Genomic DNA, 24,997 nt, shown 5'->3' on the forward strand with positions numbered 1-24,997 from the left:
TGAAATATCCCCCAAAAGATATTTTGTAAAATTCAATATTCATTTGTAATTTAAAAGAAAGAGTAAAATAGGGATTGATGAATGCTTCCAAAATAAGAAGAAATTATATGTCTAAAACAGAAAGAGGTAAGTGATAGACTTTAGTAACACTGGCAATAAATGCAGGACCAGATGAGGATGCCTGATATAATGTTAAAGAAAAAGTATTATGTAACATTGTGTTTGCAGCACTGATGAGTTCAGTGAAAAGAGAATCTCATAGAAAAGAGTATCTCGTTCTTCTTAATGTATGTACACTTGTCCACTGCATGAACATAACAGCTTATTTAACCAATATGTTACTGATCTGCATCTGGATTTCTAGGTTTTCATGGAATTTTATTATGCACAGTTGTTTCAAACACTAGGACTTCCTCTTATGTTTATATCTTTTGAAAGAAACACTATCTCCACCGATGATTTATCTGTGCTGGCTGCTAGCTGACTTTGGGTACTTCTCAGTTCTTCCCTTTACCTTCCTAGTCAATGTGAAAAGGGAAGGCAAGAAGGTCTCCTGTTTCGAGACTGTAAAGATAGGTCTTGGTGATAAAGTCTTGGTGGTAAAGGCTAAAAGTATTAACCCAGAACAAATGTTTTTCCAGCTGTAACTGTGTGTGATTCCCTTGGCTTGATTCCGTAGAGGATGTAAGACAAGACTGTAGAATCTGCCCTCACAGTGCTTCCAGTAGGATGAGCTAAGTCAAGTATGGTGGCATATCTAATTCAAGACAAAATATCACGTCTCCTTTTCTCTCCTGGCAAAACTTGGTGGAGTGAATGTAGAAGTCACTGTATGCTTTAAATTAAAGCAACACAATAAATCTTGTATTGGAAGGTGATTATTCTGGTCTCTTTGTGGAGACGAATTGGAAATTGTCTAGAAGAAGGAAAATGAGGTTAACCAAAGTTAAACTCATAAAAAATTGAGAATTAATTAAATATCTGTGGTCTATGTTTCTCTTTGATCATAACTTCTCCCAATTTATAGACCTCTTTGATACCTGATTAATCCTTGTCAAAGATGCAGTTAACAATGATTATTACTGTGTATTAGGTTTTGCCTGGGCCCTGAAGAAACTATCCTAAATCACCAGCTATGATTGTCACTTGATTTCCTCACAGAGAACAATCAGAACTCCTTGTCTTAAGTGGCTTGGGATGAGAAACTAGTTAGTCTCTTAGATACTGTTAGAGGACCCTACAGAGCCCATTGGTGAAAGTTTGGAAAACACTGGGCTTCTTAAAATTGATTCTTGTAGTGCTTCAGGAAAGATCACTGAACCAAAAGGATAACGGTGTTTCTGGTTCTGTTGTTAGTGTTCTCCATGGAAACATTGCTGAAGCTTCTGCACTCAATTTCCTTCCCCATGTGTGAATGTCACTGAAAATATCCAACTCCATTCTATCCCCATATAACTTCAGAAACTAAGCAAAATGAAGACTCAAAATTCATTTCAAATAATGAAATGAATATATAACGTAGAATGGAACTGGGAAAATACCTGGTTTAAATTCTGGAAAGTACCAACTATACAATTCTGGGTAAGTTGCTTCATCTTGCTTAGTCTAATTTAATGCCCATCTCACAGGATGTTATGATGATTAATTTAATATCTTTGTATAACGTACAGTGTTATGTAATTTCTTCCTGTTTTTCTTGAGTAAATTCATATCCTTAAGCAACTCACTGTAAACAATAGTTACTTACTTGCTTAAATTACTCTTATCTTCTATTATCAGCTGAATTGTGCCCTGCTCAAGTTAATATGTGGAAGTCTTAACCCCCAATACCTCGTAATATGACTGTATTTGGAGATAAGGCCCTTAAATAGGTAACTGAGGTCAAATGAGGTCAAATGGGTGGGCTTTAATCCAATATGACTGGTGTCCTTATAAAAAGAAAATATTAGGACACAGACATGCACAGAGAGAAGACCATGTGAAGACAAAAGGAAAACATGGCATCTACAAACCAAGAAGAGATACTTGAGAAGAAATCAATCCTGCTGACACCTTATGTCAGATTTCTAGCCTCTAGACCTGTGAGTGAGTAAATTTCTGTTGTTTAACCTCCTCAGTCTCTGGTACTTTGTCATGGCAGCTCTAGGAAACTAATACAACTTTTTATGGCCTCCTTGTCTCATGTTGAAAGTTCAATATTTGGCATCATAGCTAGGAAACAAAAATATCATCTACATTCCTTGTTGTAGTCTTTCTTCCCCATTCTCATTGCTAGTAATTTCCATATTTGGGTCTGTTTTCGGTGCCTTGTAAACAGAGCGTTACGCTCATTTCTGGTCTTACTGCTAATATACAGTAAATGTGCAGATACTGAATAGATTTTGGAGAAGTGCAGCATATAGTTGGCACATGTGTGTATGTGTGTGTATTCATATAATTTATACTTTTTCTCTATTTTCTTCCTTTGGTGAGCTAAGATTCTCTGCTTTTGTGACTAGTACTCCTGAATACTAATCCCTGAATTTAATTCACCAAAAATTGCCAAAAATAATAATAATATGGGGAAAGAGAGAGTGATAGAGGGAGAAGAACAAACAATCAGGCAAGGGCAGTACTGTGAATTATTAGGGTCTTATTAATAAGATTATGTTAGTCTAGCGGAAATGACCGTAAATATCATCAGTGAGCCCAGTTGGTCTTTACTGACTGCTAGACACATCCCTGAGTTCTGTTCTTAGTCTCCAACTGTGTGATTACTACTGTCTGGAAGTATTATTTGAACAACTAAAGTCACTTAATGGAAAAGGAATATGTCTTTAAAGAATCAACAGTAAGTTTTCTATCTGATTACAAAGGAATGTTGACTGTCTGGAAACCTCAGTCATATCTGTAAGCAGGAAAGCATTGGCTATTAAAAGTGGATGATATAAAGAGATGAGCAGAAACTTTGGCGATAGGTATACCTGGATTTAATTCTCACTCCTACCGCTTAGCAGCTGGATAGCCTCAGGCAAGTTTCATACCTCCCTGAAATTCACTTAATTCAGTCTGTAAAATGGCATAATAACTTATTATAGCATCCTTTTAGGAATTTTAAATCAGTTATTGAAATAAAAGTACACAATATATAGACAAGTATGGATTCCTCAACAGGTGTTTGACTTTTCATTTCTCCATTATCCCACCCGCATCAAATAAAGAAAAATACTTTTTAAAATTTACGAATATTTCATTGTTCTAAAGTTAAAGCCATAAAAATAGAAATAATCAAATGGCCTACTATCATACCGTTAGAAGAAAAAAAAAGTGTTCATGAGAGTTCCATATTAGAATACAAATTTTCCTTAGGCACCTGTTTATGTATGCTATTCTGCTCTTTACAATAAATAATTAAATGTAAAAGACTTAATTCCTCACTTTTAAGACCTTATTAGTTTACAAATTACATATTGACCTATGCTAAATTTTATACCGACCCATGCTAATGAATTCAGTACAGAAAACAAAAAACACTGCATTCAAGCAAACTACATATATATATATATATATATTACTTAAATGCATTTATATCCTACCATGTCTCATAAAGCATTGTGGTAACTCACCGGAATACAGACAATCAAATATAATGGCAAAAGCACTTAATATAAACAGGGCCAAGGAAACATAGACAGAAGATGAAGAAAAGATGAGGGAAATGTGAACAGGAGGAAGTGTAGTTAATCGAGTTGTATATTTTGACCTTGAGATTCTCTGTGTGGGGACTTCCCTGGTGGCACAGTGGTTGGGAATCCTCCTGCCAGTGCAGGGGACATGGGTTTGGGCCCTGGTCTGGGAAGATCCCACATGCCACGGAGCAACTAAGCCCGTGCGCCAGAACTACTGAGCTTGTGCTCTAGGGCCAATGAGCCACAACTACTGAAGCCCGCGTGCCACAACTACTGAAACCCCAGCGCCTAGAGCCCGTGCTCCGCAACGAGAGAAGCCACAGCAATGAGGAGCCCGCACACCACAATGTAGAGTAGCCCCCACTCGCCCCAACTAGAGAAAGCCCATGTGCAGCAACAAAGACCCAACACAGCCAAAAATAAATAAATTTATTGGAAAAAAAAAGATTCTCTGTGGATAAAACATGTAAATAATTGGTTACAAAGCCACATTATTTGAAGGTGCCAGACTGCACATTAACAGTCTGACACAAAGAGACAGCACAGGAAAACTATTCAAAGATAAAGATTTTTAAATCTTTGCAGTTTGAAACCTTTTAGAGCAAGTATAATGAGCTCGACACACATTTCAACACTCCACATGTTAATCACATGTTCAAAGCATGTCTCAAAGTCATTGGAAATAGTTGCTGTCTCTGTCTCTGATATGTAAAACAGATCTGTGATGTGTAAAACTCAGGAGGTATTGATACCCACTTTTTGGCATCTGAACAGGAAACAGTTGTTTCGCAGTGATAATAAAGAATGAAGTAAATGCAACAGTGAAATAAAAGACAAAGTACTGAGGGAATGTGTTAACAAAACGAATCCAACTAAATTCTGGTGACCTGGGGCCTACGATTGTACACACTGCATGGAAATACCCCAGCCTAAGTACTGGCATAGGAGGAAGGGTACTGCTAGGCCCATCACCGTATAATCCTTTTAAATGTCCCTTTCAAGGTTGTCTCCACTCAGCACTGAGTATAGGAAATCTTCCCATCCGGCAGAAACACTGGCTGCGCAATGATTGACCAAGAAATTAACACACTAATGAATAAATGATGCTAATTTATTTCTATCCCTGACAACGGGAAACAGCACACACTCTGTGTCAATGATATGTCCTCTTTCCCACTTTTCTAAATGGTCAAGTATGTTTTTCCCTTCATTGCTTTATATCATGTGTGGCAGGCATGATGGGAAATGGCTACCAATGGTTCTGTTATTGATTTCTACCTTCATTTCACTGTGGCTAAAGAAGATACTTTGTATGATTTCAGTTTCTTAAAAATGTATTGGTACTTGTATTGTGGCGTAACATATGGTCTTTCCTGGAGAATGTTCCATGTGTACTTGAGAAAAATGTGTATTCTGCTGTTGTTGAGTGGAGTGATCTATATATGGCTGTTAGGTTTAGTTGGTTAAATGTGTTATTCAGTCCCCCTACCTCTCTACCGATCTTCTGTCTAGATGTGTTATCCATTATTGAAAGCAAAGTATTGATCTCCAACTATAATTTTAGAACTATCTATTTCTTCCTTCAATTCTGTCAATGTCTGCGTCACATATTTGGGGGATGTTTGGTACATATATGTTTATAGTTGTTATATCTTCTTGATAGATTGAACTTGTTATCAACATATAGTGGCCTCCTTTTCCTCTTGTGATAGTTTTTGATTTAAAGTTTATTTTGTGTGATATTAACGTAGCCATCCCAGATCTACGTTCCTTCCTTCCTTCCTTCCTTCCTTCCTTCCTTCCTTCCTTCCTTCCTTCCTTCCTTCCTTTTTCTCTCTCTCTCTTTCTTTCTTTTTGTTACTATTTGCATGGGATATTTTATTCTGTGCTTTAACTTTCAACCAACTTGTGTCTCTTGAAATCAAGTGAGTTTTGTGCGGACAGCATATACTCGGATTATGGATGTTTTTAAAGTCCATTCTGCCAATATTTATCTTTTTATTGGAGAGCTTAATCCACTTTTTCAAAAATTACTGATGAGGAAGAACTTAATTCTGTCTGTTTCCTGGTTGTTTTCTGTATGTCTTATGCATTTTTTGCCCTTCATTTACTCCATTACTGACTTCTGTGCTTAGCCGATTTTGTTGTAGTGAACTCTTGATTCCTTTTTCATTTCTTTTTGCATATAGTCTATTGATATTTTCTTTGTGGTTATCAAGAAGATTACATTCACCCTTCTAAAGTTCAACCAGTATCATTTGAATTGGAACCAACTTCAATAGCACACAGAAACTCTGTTCCTCTACAGTTCCATTCCTCCTCCTTACATTATTGTTGTCACAAATTACACCTTTATATTTTGTGAGCCCAATAACATGGATTTATGATTATTTTATGCATTTGTTTTTTCAATCATGTAAGAAATAAAAAGTAGAGTTACAAGCCAGTAGCGCAATACTGGCTTTAGTATCTGCCCATGTGTTTATCTTTACTGGAGATTTCTATTTCTTTATACAGCTTCGAGTTGCTGTCTAGTGTCCTTTCATTTCAACCTGAAGGTTCAATTTAGCATTTGTCATAGGGCAGTGTTAGGAAGTTGTAAAACAAACGCCCTCAGCCTTTGTTCATCTGGGAATGTGTTAATTTCTCCCTAAGTTTTGAAACCAGTTTGGCCAAATATAGAATTCTTGGTGGACAATTTTTTTCTTTCAGCACTTTAAATATGTCTGGCTTCTTCCGTGGTTTCAGATAGGAAATTAGCTATGAATCTTTTTGAGGATCACTGCTTTGTAACAAATTTGTTTTTTCTTTCTCCTTTGGGAGTAAGGATTCTTTCTCTGTCTTTCGGCATCTGAGAGTTTGATTATACTGTTTCTTGTTGTGGCGTTCCTTGAGTTTCTCTTAGTCCTGAAATCAGGCAAAGATTTACAGCAACCAAACACATACTGAACCCGGGAAGAGGCAATTTGAAAATGGCAGGAAAGCTTTGTGGCATTTTTACTTGCCCTTGCCCCATCTACTGTTAGTGTGGTGATGGTCTTAAAGTGCTGGGGTCTTAATGCAGTGATAGTCTTAAAGTAGCAGCAGACCATTCCTAGTATGGGACCCTCAATCCTGCTTCAGGAGGGAGCAGAAGAGCCCATACTCTCGGATTATTATGTGTATCTGTTCTAACCTGTCTGGGAGCTACCTGAAGGACTGACACAAGATGCTTATCCCTGTCTTAGCTAACCTGGAACACAGTCTGGAAAAGCAGTGGTCATTGCTCAAGAAAAGTGCAAGGTGAACTAACAAAGCACAGATGGCTGGGGCAGAAGACTGTGCATTGAAATACAATAGACCACATAAGATGCAGGAGCAAAAGTTGGGGGAGATTCTTTGGGAACTTAGAACATACAAAAAGTACACATGTGTCCAGAGAAATTAAGAAAGCCACATGCATACTCAAGATCAGATGCATGTTCTGAAAACGCCAGAGGAGTCTCTAAGCTTTTACCATGGGCTGAGCCCTGACCTCAGTGCAGGTCAGCTAAATGTTGAAGGAGTGATCCAGCAATCTGCACAATGGGGAGAGGTGTGTGGTTTTGAGTGTGCATGTGGATGTGCTTGTGTATATTTGTTTTTGTTTGTCTTAGGTGCAGGAATTCAAGGACATCTCTGTCAAAACATTAGCTAAACATGAACTAAAGGAACAGAGACTTCAGTGCCTACATACGATAAGGAGTACAGTCATTGCAAAACTAGTTTGGAAAGGTTCCTAAACAAACAGACTACTACAGCCTTCAACAATCAAAAGCCCAGAAGACCCTGGGAAAGTGGGAGAATCTGATTTCCATAGACACCACATTACAATATTTGAAAGCCAAATGTTCAACCAAGAAACTCACAAGGTATACGAAGACATGGAAAAGTATGGTCCATTTAAGAAAACAAATTAATTGATGAAACCATCCCTAAGGAAGTCCAGACTTTTCTCCATTGCATATTCTTGCCTCCTTTGTCATAGATTGATTGACCATAAGTGCATGGGTTTCTTTCTGGGCTCTCTATTCTGTTCCAGTGATGGATGTTTTTGTGCCGGTACCATACTGTTTTGATTACTGTAGGTTTGTAGCACAGTCTGAAGCCAGGGAGCATGATTCCTCCAGTTGTGTTCTTCTTTCTCAAGACTGTTTTAGCTATTCAGGATCTTTTGTGTTTCCATACAAACTTTAAAATTATTTGTTCTAGGTCTGTGGAAAATGCCCTTGATATGTTGATACAGACTGCATTGAATGCGTAGATGTCCTTGGGTATGATGGTCATTTTAACAATATTAATTCTTCCAATCCGTGACCATGGTATATCTTTCCAGCTGTTTGTGTCATCTTTCATTTCTTTTATGAGTGTCATATAGTTTCCTGGGTACAGGTCTTTTACCTCCTTAGGCAGGTTTATTCTTATGTATTTTATTCTTTTTTATGCGATTGTAAATGGGATTGTTTCCTTAATTTCTCTTTCTGATAGTTCACTGTGAGTGTATAGAAATACAAAATTTATATATAGAAATCTATTGTATCCTGCAAATTTACCAAGTTCATGTTTGAGCTCGAATAGGTTTTTGATGGTGTCTTTCAGATTTTCTATGTATCATGCCATCTGCAAACAGTGACAGTTTTACTTTTTCCTTTCCATTTTGGAGTCCTTTTATTTATTTACTTTTTCTTGTCTGATTGCTGTGGCTAGGACTTCCAAAACTCTGTTCAATAAAAGTGGTGAGAGTGGGCATCCTTGTCTTGTTCCTGATCTTAGGGGAAATGCTTTCAGCTTTTCACCATTGAGTATGTTAGCTATGGGCTTGTCATATATGGCCTTTATTATGTTGAGGTATGTTCCCTCTGTGCCCACTTTCTGGAGAGTTTTTACCATGAATGGATATTGAATTTTTTCAAAAGCTTTTTCTGCATCTATTGAGATGATCGTATGGTTTTTAGTCTTCAATTTGTTACTGTGATGATAAGAGACCTAAGACAGCTACAGAGGCTAAGTGACCTTTCCTTCCCTGAATGGGTAGGTATCCTTGTTCTGCCTTCTAATTGAGTTAGTATCTGAGTAAAGAACTGCCAGGTGTCATTTAGTTCACAATACACTGCTGTGGCAGTACAGAAATGAATTTGCCTAAGTCATTTGGCTTTTCTCAATTATAGTAAATGAATAGACTGAATGAATACTTCAACTTAAGGAAATGTTCTTAAAAATATATTAATGTAGGCAACTTCAGTGGAGAACTGAAAACAAAACAAAACATTCAGGTAAAGGGCTGAAATAAAAGTACACTCAGTTGTATCCAGTTTCCTCTTGTAAATCTCTCTTTTTAATTTGAGTGGACAGTCACTTGAGAATATCTGACTTGGGGCTAAGGAAATCTAAGCCTTCTTGGCCACACTGTATTCTCTTATGTCATTTACTAAAGACACCAGTTGGGCTGCTGAAGAAAGCGTGGGAAAAATCAATCCCTCACATCCAAAGGGCGGCTCTTGAAAGTATGTGTGTTGTTGTAGTTATTTTGCTCTTCTGGCCTCAGAAGTTCTAATCTTAACCTTAGCCCCTCATGGAGAGAGACTTTGTAAACCAATTCCCACATTACTCATTATGTGACCGTTGAAAAAGAGCAACCCAGCTCTTTTCCTGTGCTTTCAACCAGTTATCTTCTTCAAAAATCTGTTTGGATTGTTATACCTTAATCTTGCCTGGCAAGGGACTTATGGGAAGGTTCTTATTGTTTGAAAGTTTGGTGCCAGTATCTGCAAAGAAAGAAGAAAGATGTGTTTATCAAACATCCCAATAGTGAAGGTGTGTGAAAGCAACTTTTGAAAAAGTTAATCTGTCAGAGTTTAGCCGTATTATTACATTTTATTTTATTCATTGAAAATAAATAATTATCAATGAATCCTTTCTAGATTTTCTAGTTTCCCAAAGTTCCCTGTATTCACATTCTAAGAGGAAAAATGGTATTTTAAGTCACTGCTCTCCACCTTATATTATTTATAATCACTCCTCGTGACTTCTTCCTTCCAAGAAACGTGATCCTGAGAAGTGTCCTTTGTTTGTCTTTGTGGAATAAGTGATGAGGATGCATCCTGGAGACCTGTGAGATGTTCAACTTGTGGCATAATGAAACTAGGATGGAGAGTTCTGGAAAGATCTGGAAAGGTGGCTGGTAGAGTGTGGCCAGATGTGGGAGAAGAGAGACATACAGAGAGAGGGAGAGGAAATTTTCAGAGGGAGAAAATGAAACAAATAATTAAATAAGTTTTGTTGTGTGGTGTGGGACGCAAGCCTTTCTCTCCCCCTTTCCTTCACAATGTCTTTGTTAAAGACTGTGTTTTTCATTAGTTTTACTGAGATAGGATTTGCCCTTTTGTTTGGATACTGAGAATGGACCCATGGGAACAGTTACATTTGGGTTATCTCTGACTATCTTTAACGAAGAACATAAATATTGGCCACACTATCTATGCACATGCTATCACCATGCCTTTTTTGTTCTCTGTTCATATATCTAAGTCCTCTTCTTTCTTTAAGGTCAATCTCAAATCTCATGTGAAATGTACATTTATTGATAGATTCAACCCATAATGAACTGTCCCTTCTTTGTCCTCCTTAGGCTCTGATTATTTATAAAAACTCACTTTTGAACTTAGAAACTGTCCAATATGATATATTAGTTATTTCACCACCATATGTTATATCCTCAACACAATTATACGCTTTTGTGGGGCTGGGATCATACATTCTGTAATTTTTCTCAGTACTTACACTTACTTTGATAAAAAGCGCATTCATTCATCTAAACATCATTTATTGGGTGTTAATTAAATATCTCAACTCAGTAAATATTGTTTCAATGAATGCATGCATGAATGAGGGAGTATGCAATAGGTAGCCTAATGTACCGCCCAATGTGAGAAAACCAAAAACGTAAACACAAAAGCAAGCCAAAAAGTGGACCAGGACTTTCTGTAAAATATCCTGCTTTTTGTTGGATGATGCCATGAAAATCAAGATGCTCCTGAACGGTCTTAATAGCTGACGAAGAATAGTAAACAATTGAAATTCTCTCAGGCTTCTTCAACCCTATCTCTGGACACGTTTATACCTCTCAGGAATGGTATTAAAAGAAGAGATTAATAAAGCTTTTATAGATGAGCTGATAAATCTCTAAATATTTAAGTCTTCATTGCCTGCTAGGTTTTCTCCATTTTCGGTTTCCAAAAGATTTCAATAAACCACAGGATAATTAAAAATTAGACATTATCTTTCTTACCTTGACGTTTTTTGATGGTAAACACCTTTTTATTGTCTCCATAGTGCTGCCCGATTTCCACCAGTACAGTACTTAAGTGAATTTTGCTCTGGATGGTGGACTATATAAGATGTAAACGAATTGTTTGTATATGTTTTAGAATTCTTCAAAAGGGCCTGGCCATGGAAATGCATTGAATATTACTTAAATAACTAAAGTAACTTCCTCAGAATTATTATTCTATTCTGGTTAGGATACTATCTGCTCTGGTTTGTTAAAATTTCGCTTTAGAGTGGTTTTAATTTTGTTTCTGATAGGGTCCTAGGATTTATTGCCACGCCCATCCTGCATCTGTTTTTCTTTGAATTACTCTCCTTGCAGTTTCTGATTCATACAGGGCCTTACAGGTTAGTGACAACCTGGCCATCACAACGCTGGGAAGGACAGGCCTACTTTTCAGAGGTGTTGATGTTTTCCGTACCTGAAGGTTTTCAAGAGATATCAGTCTTCCTCACCACCTCCCTTGGCCCTCTTAATGGACTAAGCAGTTCCTCATGAAATTTCTGTAGGATATCTGTACCAACTTCTCAATATTGTTCCATCCTGAGTCTAAATTCCTGGCCTCAAGGTAATGTTAGATTCCTAGCTCCAGCCCCTATTTACATAAGGCCTATACTAAGGAACGGAACCCACAGACATCAGTCCGCTCTTCTTTCTCTGGATTTAATTTCTCTGTTACTTTCTGAAACATGCAGGTGTTCCTTTCTTTCTTTTAATCTCAGCTATGTGCTTTTAACTTTTTCAAAATTGACCCAGAATTTACATGTGTCTCCAGTAAGAGTACATTAAATTGAGCTTAGTCTGCTATTCTACTGGCATATTTGAGATCCAGATAATTTGCTACTTAACTGGATTCAATGACCTGTATATTTCAGGCATCTAAAACTCACCATGTTCCAAATTTCCCTCCTTATAGTTAGTAATTTTCTTGGGAATCTGGATGAGATTAAATGGAATAAAGTTAGTGAGTGGTCCAGGAATGCCTGAAAGTTTGTTTGTCAGAGTGGCCAGGGAAAGTTAAGCAAGGAAGAAAAGCAAATGAAAAACAGAATCCCATTATTATGGCTGAGTTTACTCCCAGGATTCCATGCAGAGCTCTCTGTAGAGCTGGGTTGGGTTATAACTTATGCCAGAGCTCTACGTGGGGCTGACACCATTTCATGCCAAGCTCTCAGTTCTGGGCTAAGGTCATCTCTGGTCCACTCTGTGGAGTGGAAACTTCGGAGGAATGGCCAATGTGTTCTGCGGCGTAGGAAGAGGGAAATTGTGAATGTGACTTTCTAAATTGTGGAGGAACTAACCACTGTAAATATGCCTTGAACTATGTTGTTTAATTTGACCAGTCAGATCAATGACATTCCCCTTGAATGAAATGCTGCTACATATATGAGCAGAAAAACAAAACTGGTGTAAGGAATAGATAGCTAGTGGAAAGCAGCCGCATAGCACAGGGCGATCCGCTCGGTGCTTTGTGACCACCTAGAGGGGTGGGATAGGGAGGGTGGGAGGGAGAGAGATGCAAGAGGGAAGAGATATGGGGACATATGTATAACTGATTTACTTTGTTATAAAGCAGAAACTAACACACCATTGTAAAGCAATTATACTCCAATAAAGATGTTAAAAAAAAAAACTGGTATAAGGAGATGGAGAGACTGGGAGTCTTATTTTCCCACCAATTAACTTTGCCTCTGACCATGACCTTCCCTTTGAGTCTCCTAGACCTTGGGGATGATCACAACCCCTTGGGTTGGGTGACGGCAACCCCATCTTCACTAGAACCTCTATAGTTAACTTTTGATTTTTCCCACTCCGTCTATCCATCCCATGTATGCAGTCAGACATTTGATCTTGGACTTTTCCTGACAAAATGTGCTTGAATATAACCATTTCTTTTCACTCCCACTGCTACTATTGTCACTGCCTTAACTAGGGCTTTATCTTTAAGTTCTTTATATAAATATATAAATATCTATATATAAATATACAAATAAAATATAATATTAATTCTGATGATTTTAAAGTCTTTTCTTGAGAAAGACTTTTCCTGATAAAGATACACAATATCTTATATAAATATTTTTGTATTATCTGTTCTTAGAATTTTAGTCATATGATTCTATCTCTTGGTTTGTCTAGAACTTTTTGATTGAATGCTGGCTATTTTATTTGGCTTTTTTTGTTTTTCTCAGTGGAAACGTTGTTTTGCTTCCAAATATTTTATTCTACCTGGAAGTAGCAAATCTTCAAATTACAGTTTTTTAAATGCTTTCAAATATCAATACTATAGGTGTCACAAAATCTAGAAAAATGACATTTAAAAATGAACTACTGCCAGATGTGTCTCTATAAAACTTTCCCCCCACTCTTTTAGCTATATATTCTTTAACTGCCTCCTCATACGACAGCTTATGTATTTTCGAAATAAAATTTTAAGAAATAAACTTTGTAGTGTATAGACATAGATTTCTTGTAACATGGTTGATTAGAATTTGCTTCTAGTTATTAATAGTTTAGAAAAGTTTATTTCAGCTTCACAATTTATTATTGATAATGTCACATTAATTTTCATTGTTAACTTTGAGAAAACCTCTATGGATTACTTCCTCATAAATATTTACTATTATAAATGCATTACTGATTTCAGTACTGCTATAGGTTTGTGCATTACAGGGATTCTGATAAAATACTCATTCACACCATTCCATTACACACATTGTTGATGGGGTATATTCTTTTATTTATTTATTTATTTATTTATTTTTGGCTGTGTTGGGTCTTCGTTGCTGTGCGCAGGCTTTCTCTACTTGCAGGAAGTGGGGGCTACTCTTTGTTGCGGTACACAGGCTTCTCATTGCGGTGGCTTCTCGTTGCAGAGCACGAGCGCTAGGCACGCAGGCTTCAGTAGTTGTGGCTCGCAGGCTCAGTAGTCGTGGCTCACGGGCTCTAGAGCGCAGGCTCCGTAGTTGTGGCACACCGGCTTAGTTGCTCCGTGGAATGTGGGATCTTCCCGGACCAGGGCTCGAACCCTTGTCCCCTGCATTGGCAGGTGGCTTCTTAACCACGGCGCCATCAGGGAAGCCCCTGGAGTATATCCTTGACAGAAGAAAATTTCCCGTTTTGACTAAGCATTGATGAGAACTGAATCTTTGACTTATCTTTCACATGCCTGATGATTGAAATAATTTTCCACAGAATAGCTTCTGGTTTTGTACTTTTCAGTTCTTTTTTTCTTCTTCAAACGCACATGCTTTGAGAGCTGTGAAGTGCAAGACATGGCTATATTGTAAGGTGGTTTTTGTCCTTATGCTTCTGTGTCTTGTGCTAGTTAAGTCAGTAGAGTAGTCAGTATGAGTACTGGAAGTTATTCCTGTAATGGGATAGTATATAGTCAATTACATATGGTGGTGTCTGAAAATCACATAATAGCCTCACTTAAAACATCTCCTTAGGGCTTCCCTGGTGGCGCAGTGGTTGAGAGTCCACCTGCCGATGCAGGGGACACGGGTTCGTGCCCCGGTCCGGGAAGATCCCACATGCCGCGGAGCGGCTAGGCCCGTGAGCCATGGCCGCTGAGCCTGTGCGTCCAGAGCCTGTGCTCCACAACGGGAGAGGCCACAACAGTGAGAGGTCCGCGTACCACAGAACAAAAGAAAATCTCCTTAGCCAGATTTCAAAAAAGCCTGTGGCCATTCCAATATGATCCAACATAGTGGAATATGATAGAAGGAAAATTGGCAAAGAAAGAGACGCTGGTCTTACCTGATGGAAGTGAAAATATCTCACTTTTGACAATTTTGCAAAAACCTATAATTACATGAATTAATTTCAGGGTTCTTCATAGGACCTAAAAAGGAACCCATAGAGTTGTGGAACAACAATAGAAGCTTCTGTGATGAGAAGCCCGGGCACCGCAACAAAGAGTAGCCCCCGCTCGCCGCAACTGGAGAAAGTCTGCACGCAGCATTGAAGACCCAGCGCAGCCAAAATAAAAATAAAAAAATAAAAATAAATAAATTTATTTTAAAAAAAGTAATACTCAGGTTTGAGGCATGAGAAATATGATGAGGAGAAATTAGCTAATCCTTTCAGAACTTTTAAAATATCAAACTCAGTCTCTAAGATTTTAGCATTATATACAACATCGGTTACTTATTAGTGGTTTGGGAAGGCCAATTTAAAATTTTCTGATCTTACTGTATTGAAATTCACGGCCCTAATGTTTTCCACATTGACTGTATGAATGATGAAGTAAAGTCAATCATGTATTTCCTTTCCAACTAGGCAGAAAACAAAATTTTGAAAAGTGTTTGGACTACTGACTTTTGATTTCTTCTAAGGCAAGTGTATAGGTAATTTTTATTCCCTGATTAGGAGAAAAATGGTGGAAGAGGGCAGGGTTAAGAATGAAGATTTCAAGAGCGTGAGAGTTAGACGACCAACCAGAGTTCCTAAGGTTCGGTGCCTGTAACTGTCGCCGCCGCTTAAGCCTGCCAAAGCAGTGGTACGGCTGCTGCCCTCGTGTTTGCTACCTCTAGAAACATTCTTGCCAGTAGTGGCGGCAGCGGGACTCAATTACCCCCTTTTCTCACTCTCTCCAGAAGCTCCAGATGGCGTCTTCTGTGGGCAACGTGGCCGACAGCACAGAACCAACGAAACGTATGCTTTCCTTCCAAGGGTTAGCTGAGTTGGCACATCGAGAGTATCAGGCAGGAAATTTTGAGGCAGCTGAGAAACACTGCATGCAGCTGTGGAGACAAGAGCCAGACAATACTGGAGTACTTTTATTACTTTCATCTCTACACTTCCAGTGTCGAAGGCTGGACAGATCTGCCCACTTTAGTACTCTGGCAATTAAACAGAACCCTCTTCTGGCAGAAGCCTATTCGAATTTGGGGAATGTGTACAAGGAAAGAGGGCAGTTGCAGGAAGCAATTGAGCATTATCGGCATGCATTGCATCTCAAACCAGATTTCATCGATGGCTATATTAACCTGGCAGCCGCTTTGGTAGCAGCAGGCGACATGGAAGGGGCAGTACAAGCTTACGTCTCTGCTCTTCAGTGCAATCCTGATTTGTACTGTGTTCGCAGTGACCTGGGGAACCTGCTCAAAGCCCTGGGTCGCTTGGAAGGAGCCAAGGCATGTTATTTGAAAGCAATGGAGACGCAACCGAACTTTGCAGTAGCTTGGAGTAATCTTGGCTGTGTTTTCAATGCACAAGGGGAGATTTGGCTTGCAATTCATCACTTTGAAAAGGCTGTCACCCTTGACCCCAGTTTTCTGGATGCTTATATCAATTTAGGAAATGTCTTGCAAGACGCACGGATTTTTGACAGAGCTGTGGCAGCTTACCTTTGTGCCCTAAGCTTGAGCCCAAATCATGCTGTGGTACATGCCAACCTGGCTTGTGTATACTATGAGCAAGGCCTGATAGATCTGGCAATAGACACCTACAGGCGAGCTATTGAATTGCAACCACATTTCCCTGATGCTTACTGCTACCTAGCCAACGCTCTGGAAGAGAAGGGCAGTGTTGCCGAAGCAGAAGATTGTTATAATACAGCTCTGCGGCTGTGTCCCACCCATGCAGACTCTCTGAATAACCTAGCCAATATCAAAGGAGACCAGGGGAACATTGAAGAGGCAGTTCGCTTGTATTGTAAAGCATTAGAAGTCTTCCCAGAGTTTGCTGTTGCCCATTCAAATTTAGCAAGTGTATTGCAGCAGCAGGGAAAACTGCAGGAAGCTCTGATGCATTATAAGGAGGCTGTTCGAATCAGTCCTACCTTTGCTGATGCCTACTGTAACATGGGAAACACTCTAAAGGAGATGCAGGATGTTCAGGGAGCCTTGCAGTGTTATACTCGTGCCATTCAGATTAACCCTGCACTTGCGGATGCCCACAGCAATCTGGCTTCCATTCACAAGTATTCAGGGAATATTCCAGAAGCAATTGCTTCTTATCGCACTGCTCTGAAGCTTGAACCTGATTTTCCTGACGCTTATTGTGATTTGGCTCATTGCCTGCAGATTGTCTGTGATTGGACAGACTATGATGAGCGAATGAAGAAGTTGGTCAGCATTGTGGCTGACCAGCTGGAGAAGAATAGGTTGCCTTCTGTGCAGCCTCATCATAGTATGCTCTATCCTCTTTCTCATGGCTTCAGGAAGGCTATTGCTGAGAGCCACGGGAACCTCTGCTTGGATGAGATCAGTGTCCTTCATAAACCACCGTACGAACATCCAAAAGACTTGAAGCTCAGTGATGGTCGACTGCGTGTAGGATACGTGAGTTCTGACTTTGGGAATCATCCTACTTCTCATCTTATGCAGTCTATTCCAGGCATGCACAATCCTGATAAATTTGAGGTATTCTGTTATGCCCTGAGCCCAGATGATGGCACAAACTTCCGAGCGAAGGTGATGGCAGAAGCCCATCATTTCATTGATCTTTCTCAGATTCCATGCAATGGGAAAGCAGCTGATCGCATCCATCAAGATGGTATACACATCCTTGTAAATATGAATGGTTATACCAGGGGTGCTCGAAATGAACTCTTTGCTCTCAGGCCAGCTCCTATTCAGGCAATGTGGCTGGGCTACCCTGGGACCAGTGGCGTGCTTTTCATGGATTATATCATCACAGATCAGGAAACTTCACCTGCTGAAGTTGCTGAGCAGTATTCTGAGAAACTGGCTTATATGCCCCATACTTTCTTTATTGGTGATCATGCTAATATGTTCCCTCACCTGAAGAAGAAAGCAGTCATCGATTTTCAGTCCAATGGGCACATTTATGACAATCGGATTGTGCTGAATGGCATCGACCTCAAAGCATTTCTTGATAGTCTCCCAGATGTGCAGATTGTCAAGATGAAATGTCCTGATGGAGGAGACAATGCAGACAGCAGTAATACAGCTCTTAATATGCCTGTCATTCCTATGAATACTATTGCAGAGGCAGTTATTGAAATGATTAACAGAGGACAAATTCAGATAACAATTAATGGATTCAGTCTTAGCAATGGACTGGCAACTACCCAGATCAACATTAAGGCTGCCACTGGAGAGGAGGTTCCCCGTACCATTATTGTAACCACACGTTCTCAGTACGGGTTACCGGAAGATGCCATTGTGTACTGTAACTTTAATCAGTTGTATAAAATTGACCCATCTACTTTGCAGATGTGGGCAAATATTCTGAAGCGTGTTCCCAATAGTGTACTGTGGCTGTTGCGTTTTCCAGCAGTAGGAGAACCTAATATTCAACAGTATGCACAAAACATGGGCCTTCCCCAGAACCGTATCATTTTTTCACCTGTTGCTCCTAAAGAGGAACATGTTCGGAGAGGCCAGCTGGCTGATGTCTGCTTGGACACTCCACTCTGTAATGGACACACCACAGGGATGGATGTCCTTTGGTCAGGGACACCCATGGTGACTATGCCAGGAGAGACTCTTGCTTCCCGAGTTGCAGCTTCCCAGCTCACTTGTTTAGGCTGTCTTGAGCTTATTGCTCAAAATAGACAAGAATATGAAGACATAGCTGTGAAACTGGGAACTGATCTAGAATACCTGAAGAAACTTCGTGGCAAAGTCTGGAAGCAGAGAACATCTAGCCCTCTGTTCAACACCAAACAATACACAATGGACCTAGAGCGGCTCTATCTACAGATGTGGGAGCATTACGCAGCTGGCAACAAACCTGATCACATGATTAAGCCTGTTGAAGTCACTGAGTCGGCCTAAATAAGGACTGTGTGCACAGGAGAATTACCCTGTACCTGAGCCTCAACCTTCTGGGGGAAAGGGAACTACTTTTTCCTTATCTGTACAATACCATGCTGCAGATGGGTGACAGACAATGATAAGAAATAGCACAGCCAGACTTGCTTCCTGCATGATCATGATCATGATAGGGAGAGACACAAGAGATGGGAAACTGCTGTTCCACAAGGAGTCTCCATAGAATTTTGCAGCAGCCAGGTGTCTGGAAGGTCTGGAAGGTAAGTGTGGAAGGTCTGATCTCCCTTGGTCTTCCATGGGATGGATGGTTAGTGTGGAAGGGAGATAGAGATTGCCCAGCCGTTCTGTGATTATCATGGATTGATTGAGTCTTCTGGATTAATATTTTTCTTTATATTTGGGGTATTGGAGCTTTTAAAAATGTTTGGTTTCAGGTATTTTTATTCATGTGAAGTGTATATGATTCTCTTGAGATAAGGTTTTAAGCTATAATATTCCTTGTTTTAGTTTCTGAACTCTACAGATAAATGGGGACTTTGCTGGTGTAGTCTTTTTATAGGTTTTATAAACCACTTGAGCCTATATCAGTCATTTTAGTTTCTGACATAATGTTTGGAACGATCAGTGCCTTGTTGGTTTATAGATGATGGCTTAAATTCTTTTCCTGGTCCGTTTCCTTCTTCCCCTCCCCCCACTTTAAAAATTCTCCTGTAACTTGGCTAACAAAAAACCAAGTCTGATTCAAAACCTCCCAGAGCGTTTCTCTTAAACGCATCATCTGGTGCCAAATGAAGATCCTTAGGAGTGATTATTAATTCTGAAGGGCACAGTTGTGGTACTGTCACTGATGATAACGACAATGGATTTTTGGCCCAGAGTTTTGACCTATTTCACCAGTGTTTTACCGTTGACTGCCCCTCTATGCTGCTTCCAGAAGTGATAGTGTGTGTTAAGATTTTTACTTTCATTTCTAAAGTTTGTTTTTTTTTTTAGTGAGTCCTGTTCTTCCTTTTTCTTTCAGCAGAACTGAAATCCCAGGTAAGTATAAGTATTCAAATATTTGATCAGTAAGTCACAGTTATCTCCAGTACATTAAATAACTTTCATCAAAAAACATGTTATAGGTAAAAAGCTCTGAAGGACCAGCTATGTATATGATAATTATGTTTCAGACCTTCTAGGGTATTATATATAATAACTTGTCTTCTGGACGTGGTCTTGAAGTCTTTATGGATCCAGCCTCAGTAGTAGTGAACTGCACTGCTACTTGGTTTGGAGTACAAATTAGACTTTAGCCCTCCTGGAGGTTGAGTTTTTGGTATTGAAAACCATAGGAGTGAAATTATTGTATTTCAACAAAGGATCGAGGGCTTGAGGCTTAAACAAGGCAACATATGTGTGGGAAGCAGTCAGCCTTGAGAGCAGGTAAGGACATGCCAGGCATGAGGCCGCTGCTCGAAGGGACTGTCCCTACTTGTTCCCCTCCTTATTCCATTCCATGGGAGATAAATCACCAGGGCCCAGAGATCAGAAAGAATGTAAAATGAGACAAGCAAAGCTGTCTCCCCCCTGCACATGCAGGTTATTTTTGATGCTTCTGGGTTTATGGGTTTCCTCCCAGGGAAGTTAACCTTGAGCCGAGACGGTCTGTAGGTAATGTAAACCACCATCTGGCAGCCTTCCGATTTCTAGTCTATATAATCTGCAACTGTAGCATAATACAATTTGCCTTGCAACCATCAGTTGTCTTGGTCCTTCTGACCCCATCCGTCGTTGCTACTTTCAGTTCCTTACCCCTTCCCTTGTGACCCTGGGCGGTGAGATCCTCTTTCTCCGGCTGGTCCGCGGCAAGTGGCACTCGAACAGGGACCTGAAGCGTGAAGGCAATTAAAAGAAAAAGAAAGTGCAGGTAAGAGAACCCTTATGCAAAATATGTGTGGCCACCAGTAAAAGTGAAACTAATAGAGGCATAAGGCAATAGTCAGAAGTAAAATAAGATGGGGCCAAAGGGCTCAAAGGAGTGTGAATTATTTGCTCAGGTTTTACTTTCGATGCTTAAAGCTCGGGGTAATAAAGTTTCTACCTCACAGTTGACTGAATTTTTACATCATATCCATGGTGTATCTCCCTGGTTTCCTGATGGCGGCTCTGTTGACATAGAAATCTGGCAGAAAGTTGGAGAAGATTTAAAAAATTATTAAGAGTCTCGAGGGCCTACTCATACTCCTGTTGTTACATATAGTTTGTGGAATCTGATAAAAATATGTTTAGCTGCTTCTCATGATAGTGTTGATTTGAATGTAAAGTCAGAAAAACATAAGCCTCTGACAGAAGGAGAGACTGTATTATCAGCTACTGTGTCGCCACTTCCTAAACCGAAAGAGCTAATTAATTTAAATAGTTTAGATGAAGAGGAACATTTTGACTTAACAGATGAGGCTTGTAAACATAAAAGAGAGAACTATCCTGAGGATGGTTTTCTAATGGCTGTGATAGATAAGTCAGTGAAAAAGCTGCAGGTTAATAAGGACTGTCTTGCTCAAAAATCTACATCTGTAAAAATGCTGAGTCCCTTGCAGCGCGCTGTACAAGGAGCCATAAAACGAGGAGAAGATCCTATTTTCTGTTGTCCCGTCATAGAAAGACCTGGTCCTAATAATCCTCAACAAGCTACTAGGGAGCATCAGGCTCTCCCTTTGAAAGTTTTGAAAGATTGAAAATCTGCCTGTGCTCAATATGGGCCCACTGCTCCTTTTACTGCTGCTATGGTTGACAGGAGAAGCTCTTCCCCCCGCTGATTGGAAGTCTATTGCACGAGCTTGTTTAAATGGTGGAGATTATTTAATATGGAAGTTTGATTTTTATGAACGGGCTGCTGAACAAGCAGAAAAGAATGCTGCCCATAATATTCCAGTTGATTATCATATGCTGATTGGGGAAGGACAGTATCTTTCTTTGCAAGATCAATTAACTTATCCCTTTGTTGCTTATCCTCAAATAAATCATTTGGCATTACAAGCCTGGAGGAAATGACCTTCTACACACAAAACTGAGGATCTTTCAACAATTAGACAGGGACCTGATGAACCATATGCTGATTTTGTAGATAGGTTGTCACAGGCAGTGGGGAGACTCCTTGTGGACGGACTCACTGGTACAATTGTAGTTAAGCAACTTGCTTTTGAGAATGCTAATAATGTGTCTCAGGCTGCGATTCGACCTTGGAGAAAACGGGGAACATTGGAGGATTATATTCGCCTTTGTGCAGACATTGGGCCTACTTATATACAGGGTGCTGCTGTGGCTGCAGCATTAACTAAAGTGGGGTTTAAAAACAATCAAAAGAAAACGAAGACTTGTTTTAAATGCGGAAAGGCAGGTCATTTTGCTAGCGAATGTAGATCTTTTAATTCTAACCCTAGTCCTTCCTTCCCTACTCAGAAACCTCCAGATGGTCAGAAAATCCCTGGTTTATGCCCTAAATGCAATAGGGGAAAACATTGGGCACAAGATTGTTGCTCGGTGGCCCACAAGGATGGGCCACCACTGTCGGGAAACTCCTCCCGGGGCCTTCCCTGGCCCCAACAAATAATAAGGGCAATGTCTGTGTATCCTCCTCAAATTATCAATCAGACATTAACCAAAAACAGAAACATACAATATCCTCGCTCTCCAGAGCAACACCAGGAAGCGCAGGACTGGAGCTCAGTACCTCCGCCCGATATGCATTAACTCCTGAAATGGGTCCTCAGGCCCTCTCTACGGGCATCTGTGGACCTTTACCCAAGGGTTTGATGGGACTATTATTGGGAAGAAGTAGTGTCACCATGAAAGGTTTAACTATTATGCCAGGAGTCACAGATTCTGACTATGAAGGAGAAATAAAAGTCATGGCACAAACTATTAAAAATACAACAATTATTTCTCCTGGTGATAAAATTGCACAATTGCTACTTTTGCCCTTTGTACTTCATGGACAAATTTTACAACATCAAAAGAGAGAAACAAAGGCTTTTGGATCGTCTAATGCTGCCTACTGGATTCAGAAGATAGGGAAAGAACGTCCAGAAATGAAATGAACCATTAATGGAAAGGTTTTTTCAGGTTTGTTAGACACTGGAGCTGATGTCTCTGTTATGACGCAGATACACTGGCCTAAACGTTGGCCCATTAGTCCTACTATTACAGAACTTCACGGAATAGGACAAAGTTCTTCTCCTATGCAAAGTAGTCAGTTATTATTATGGCAAGATAGTGAGGGCCATTCAGGATACTTCCAGCCTTATGTTTTGCCTGGGCTGCCTTTAAACCTCTGGGGCCGAGATATATTAAAAGAAATGGGAGTATTACTTTATAGTCCCAAATTCTCAAGTCTCTAATATGATGTTGGATCAAGGATTTCTTCCCACAAAAGGGCTGGGAACAAATCAACAAGGAACTGTCCATCCTATTGATGTGAAAATAAAAAATGATAGACAAGGTTTGGGTTTTTCTTAGGAGCCTTGGATTCTCCTCCACTCACTGCTGATCCAATTACTTGGCTGACTGATGACCCTGTATGGGTGGACCAATGGCCCCTCACAAAGGAGAAATTAGAAGCTGCAGAACAATCAGTACTGGAACAATTAGGGCATTTAGAAATTTCCAGTAGTCCTTGGAATACTCCTATTTTTATTATCAAGAAAAAATCTGGAAAATATAGGTTATTACAGGATCTAAGAGCTGTTAATAAAACTATGCTAATAATGGGAGCTCTTCAACCAGGCCTACCCTCTCCAACAGCCATACCACATAATTATCATCTTTTAGTTATAGAGTTAAAAGATTGTTTTTTCACTATTCCTTTGTTTCCTGAAGATAGAAAACATTTTGCTTTTAGCTTGCCTTCCTTAAATTTTAAGGAAGCCATGAGGAGATTTCAATGGAAAGTATTGCCTCAGGGCATGGCAAATAGTCCTACATTATGCCAAAAATATGTGGCTCAGGCCTTGACTCCTGTGAGAAAAAGGTTTCCATCGTTATATCTCATACATTATATGGATGATATACTTTTAGCCACTGATAATATTTCTTTATTAGAGACTGCTTTTCAATTTTTACAACAGTCCTTACAATCATTTGGCTTGGTCACTGCCTCAAAAAAATTCAAAGACAATCTCCATTTTTATATTTGGGAAAATATATTGATAACACTACTATTAGGCCTCAAAAACTGCAAATTCGAGTTGATAATTTAAAAACATTAAATGCTTTACAAAAATTACTTGGAGATATTAATTGGCTAAGGCCTTCCTTAAAACTTACTACTGCTCAATTACAGCCTTTGTTTGATATTCTTAAAGGTGACTCAGATCCTTCTTCTTCACGCTCTATGACTCCAGAAGGATTTCAAGCTTTACAAATAGTCAATAGATCTATCAGTTCTACACAATTAACTAGAATTCATACTCACCTTCCAATTTTCTTAATAATTTGTCCAACTCCTCATGTGCCTACTGCCATCTTATGGCAAACTGTTGGAATTATTGAATAGATTCATATGAAAACTACACCCTCTAAAGTTATTAACCCTTATTATGAACTTATTAATAATTTAGTAATGCAAGGTAGAACTAGATGCTTACAACCTATAAGTATAGAACCTTCTCAAATTATTATCCCTTATTCAGTTAGTCAACAAAATTGGCTTTTTCAACATAGTAATGAATGGGGTCTTGCTCTTGCAGGATTTTCAGGTACCTTGGAACGCCATTACCCTGCTGATAAATTGATCCAGTTCAGCAAACTTAACTCATATCTTTCCTTCTATAATTAGGCAACAGCCTGTTCCTCATGTACCTTTGGTTTTTACGGACGGTTCTTCTTCAGGAGTGGCTACTGTAATCATTGACGACGGAACAAACCTCATTAAAGAAACTTCCTTGACTTCAGCTCAACGTGTTGAACTGTATGCTGTCATTATGTCTTTTAAACATTTGCCTTCTATGTCTTTAATTTGTTTTCTGATAGTAAATATCTTATTAGCTTATGATTTCTTCTGCAGACTGCGACCATAGGACATACTAATAACCCTGAATTATCATCCTCTTTTCGTTTGCTTCAACAGCTTATTCGTTCCCATGATGGTCCCGTTGCAGGTCTGTATATCCGTGCTCATTCTAACTTGCCTGGTCCATTGACTAAACTTAATGCGACTGCAGATGTTTTAACTCGATCTAAACGTGATCTTTATCCTG

General features: G+C 39.4%; 1 protein-coding gene across 2 annotated transcripts; it reads left to right on the forward strand.

Annotated features, from left to right (window-relative positions):
* Window positions 1-15,623: 15,623 nt before the first annotated feature.
* Window positions 15,624-24,735, forward strand: LOC307183561 (UDP-N-acetylglucosamine--peptide N-acetylglucosaminyltransferase 110 kDa subunit-like; the record flags this gene model as incomplete). 2 transcript variants are annotated; one of them, XM_079916256.1, is made up of 3 exons in its annotated part: window positions 15,624-19,021; window positions 19,755-19,799; window positions 20,548-24,735. In XM_079916256.1, one exon carries the CDS (start codon window positions 15,624-15,626, stop codon window positions 18,762-18,764), a length of 3,141 nt encoding a protein of 1,046 aa, XP_079772382.1. In that variant the 3' UTR covers window positions 18,765-19,021; window positions 19,755-19,799; window positions 20,548-24,735. The 2 variants fall into 2 exon arrangements, with proteins under 2 accessions (XP_079772382.1, XP_079772383.1); XM_079916257.1 differs by having other exon boundaries at window positions 19,783-19,799.
* Window positions 24,736-24,997: the final 262 nt, after the last annotated feature.

The sequence above is a fragment of the Stenella coeruleoalba genome (assembly GCF_951394435.1).
Source record: "Stenella coeruleoalba genome assembly, chromosome: 3".
In the NCBI taxonomy this organism is placed as follows: Eukaryota; Metazoa; Chordata; class Mammalia; order Artiodactyla; family Delphinidae; genus Stenella; species Stenella coeruleoalba.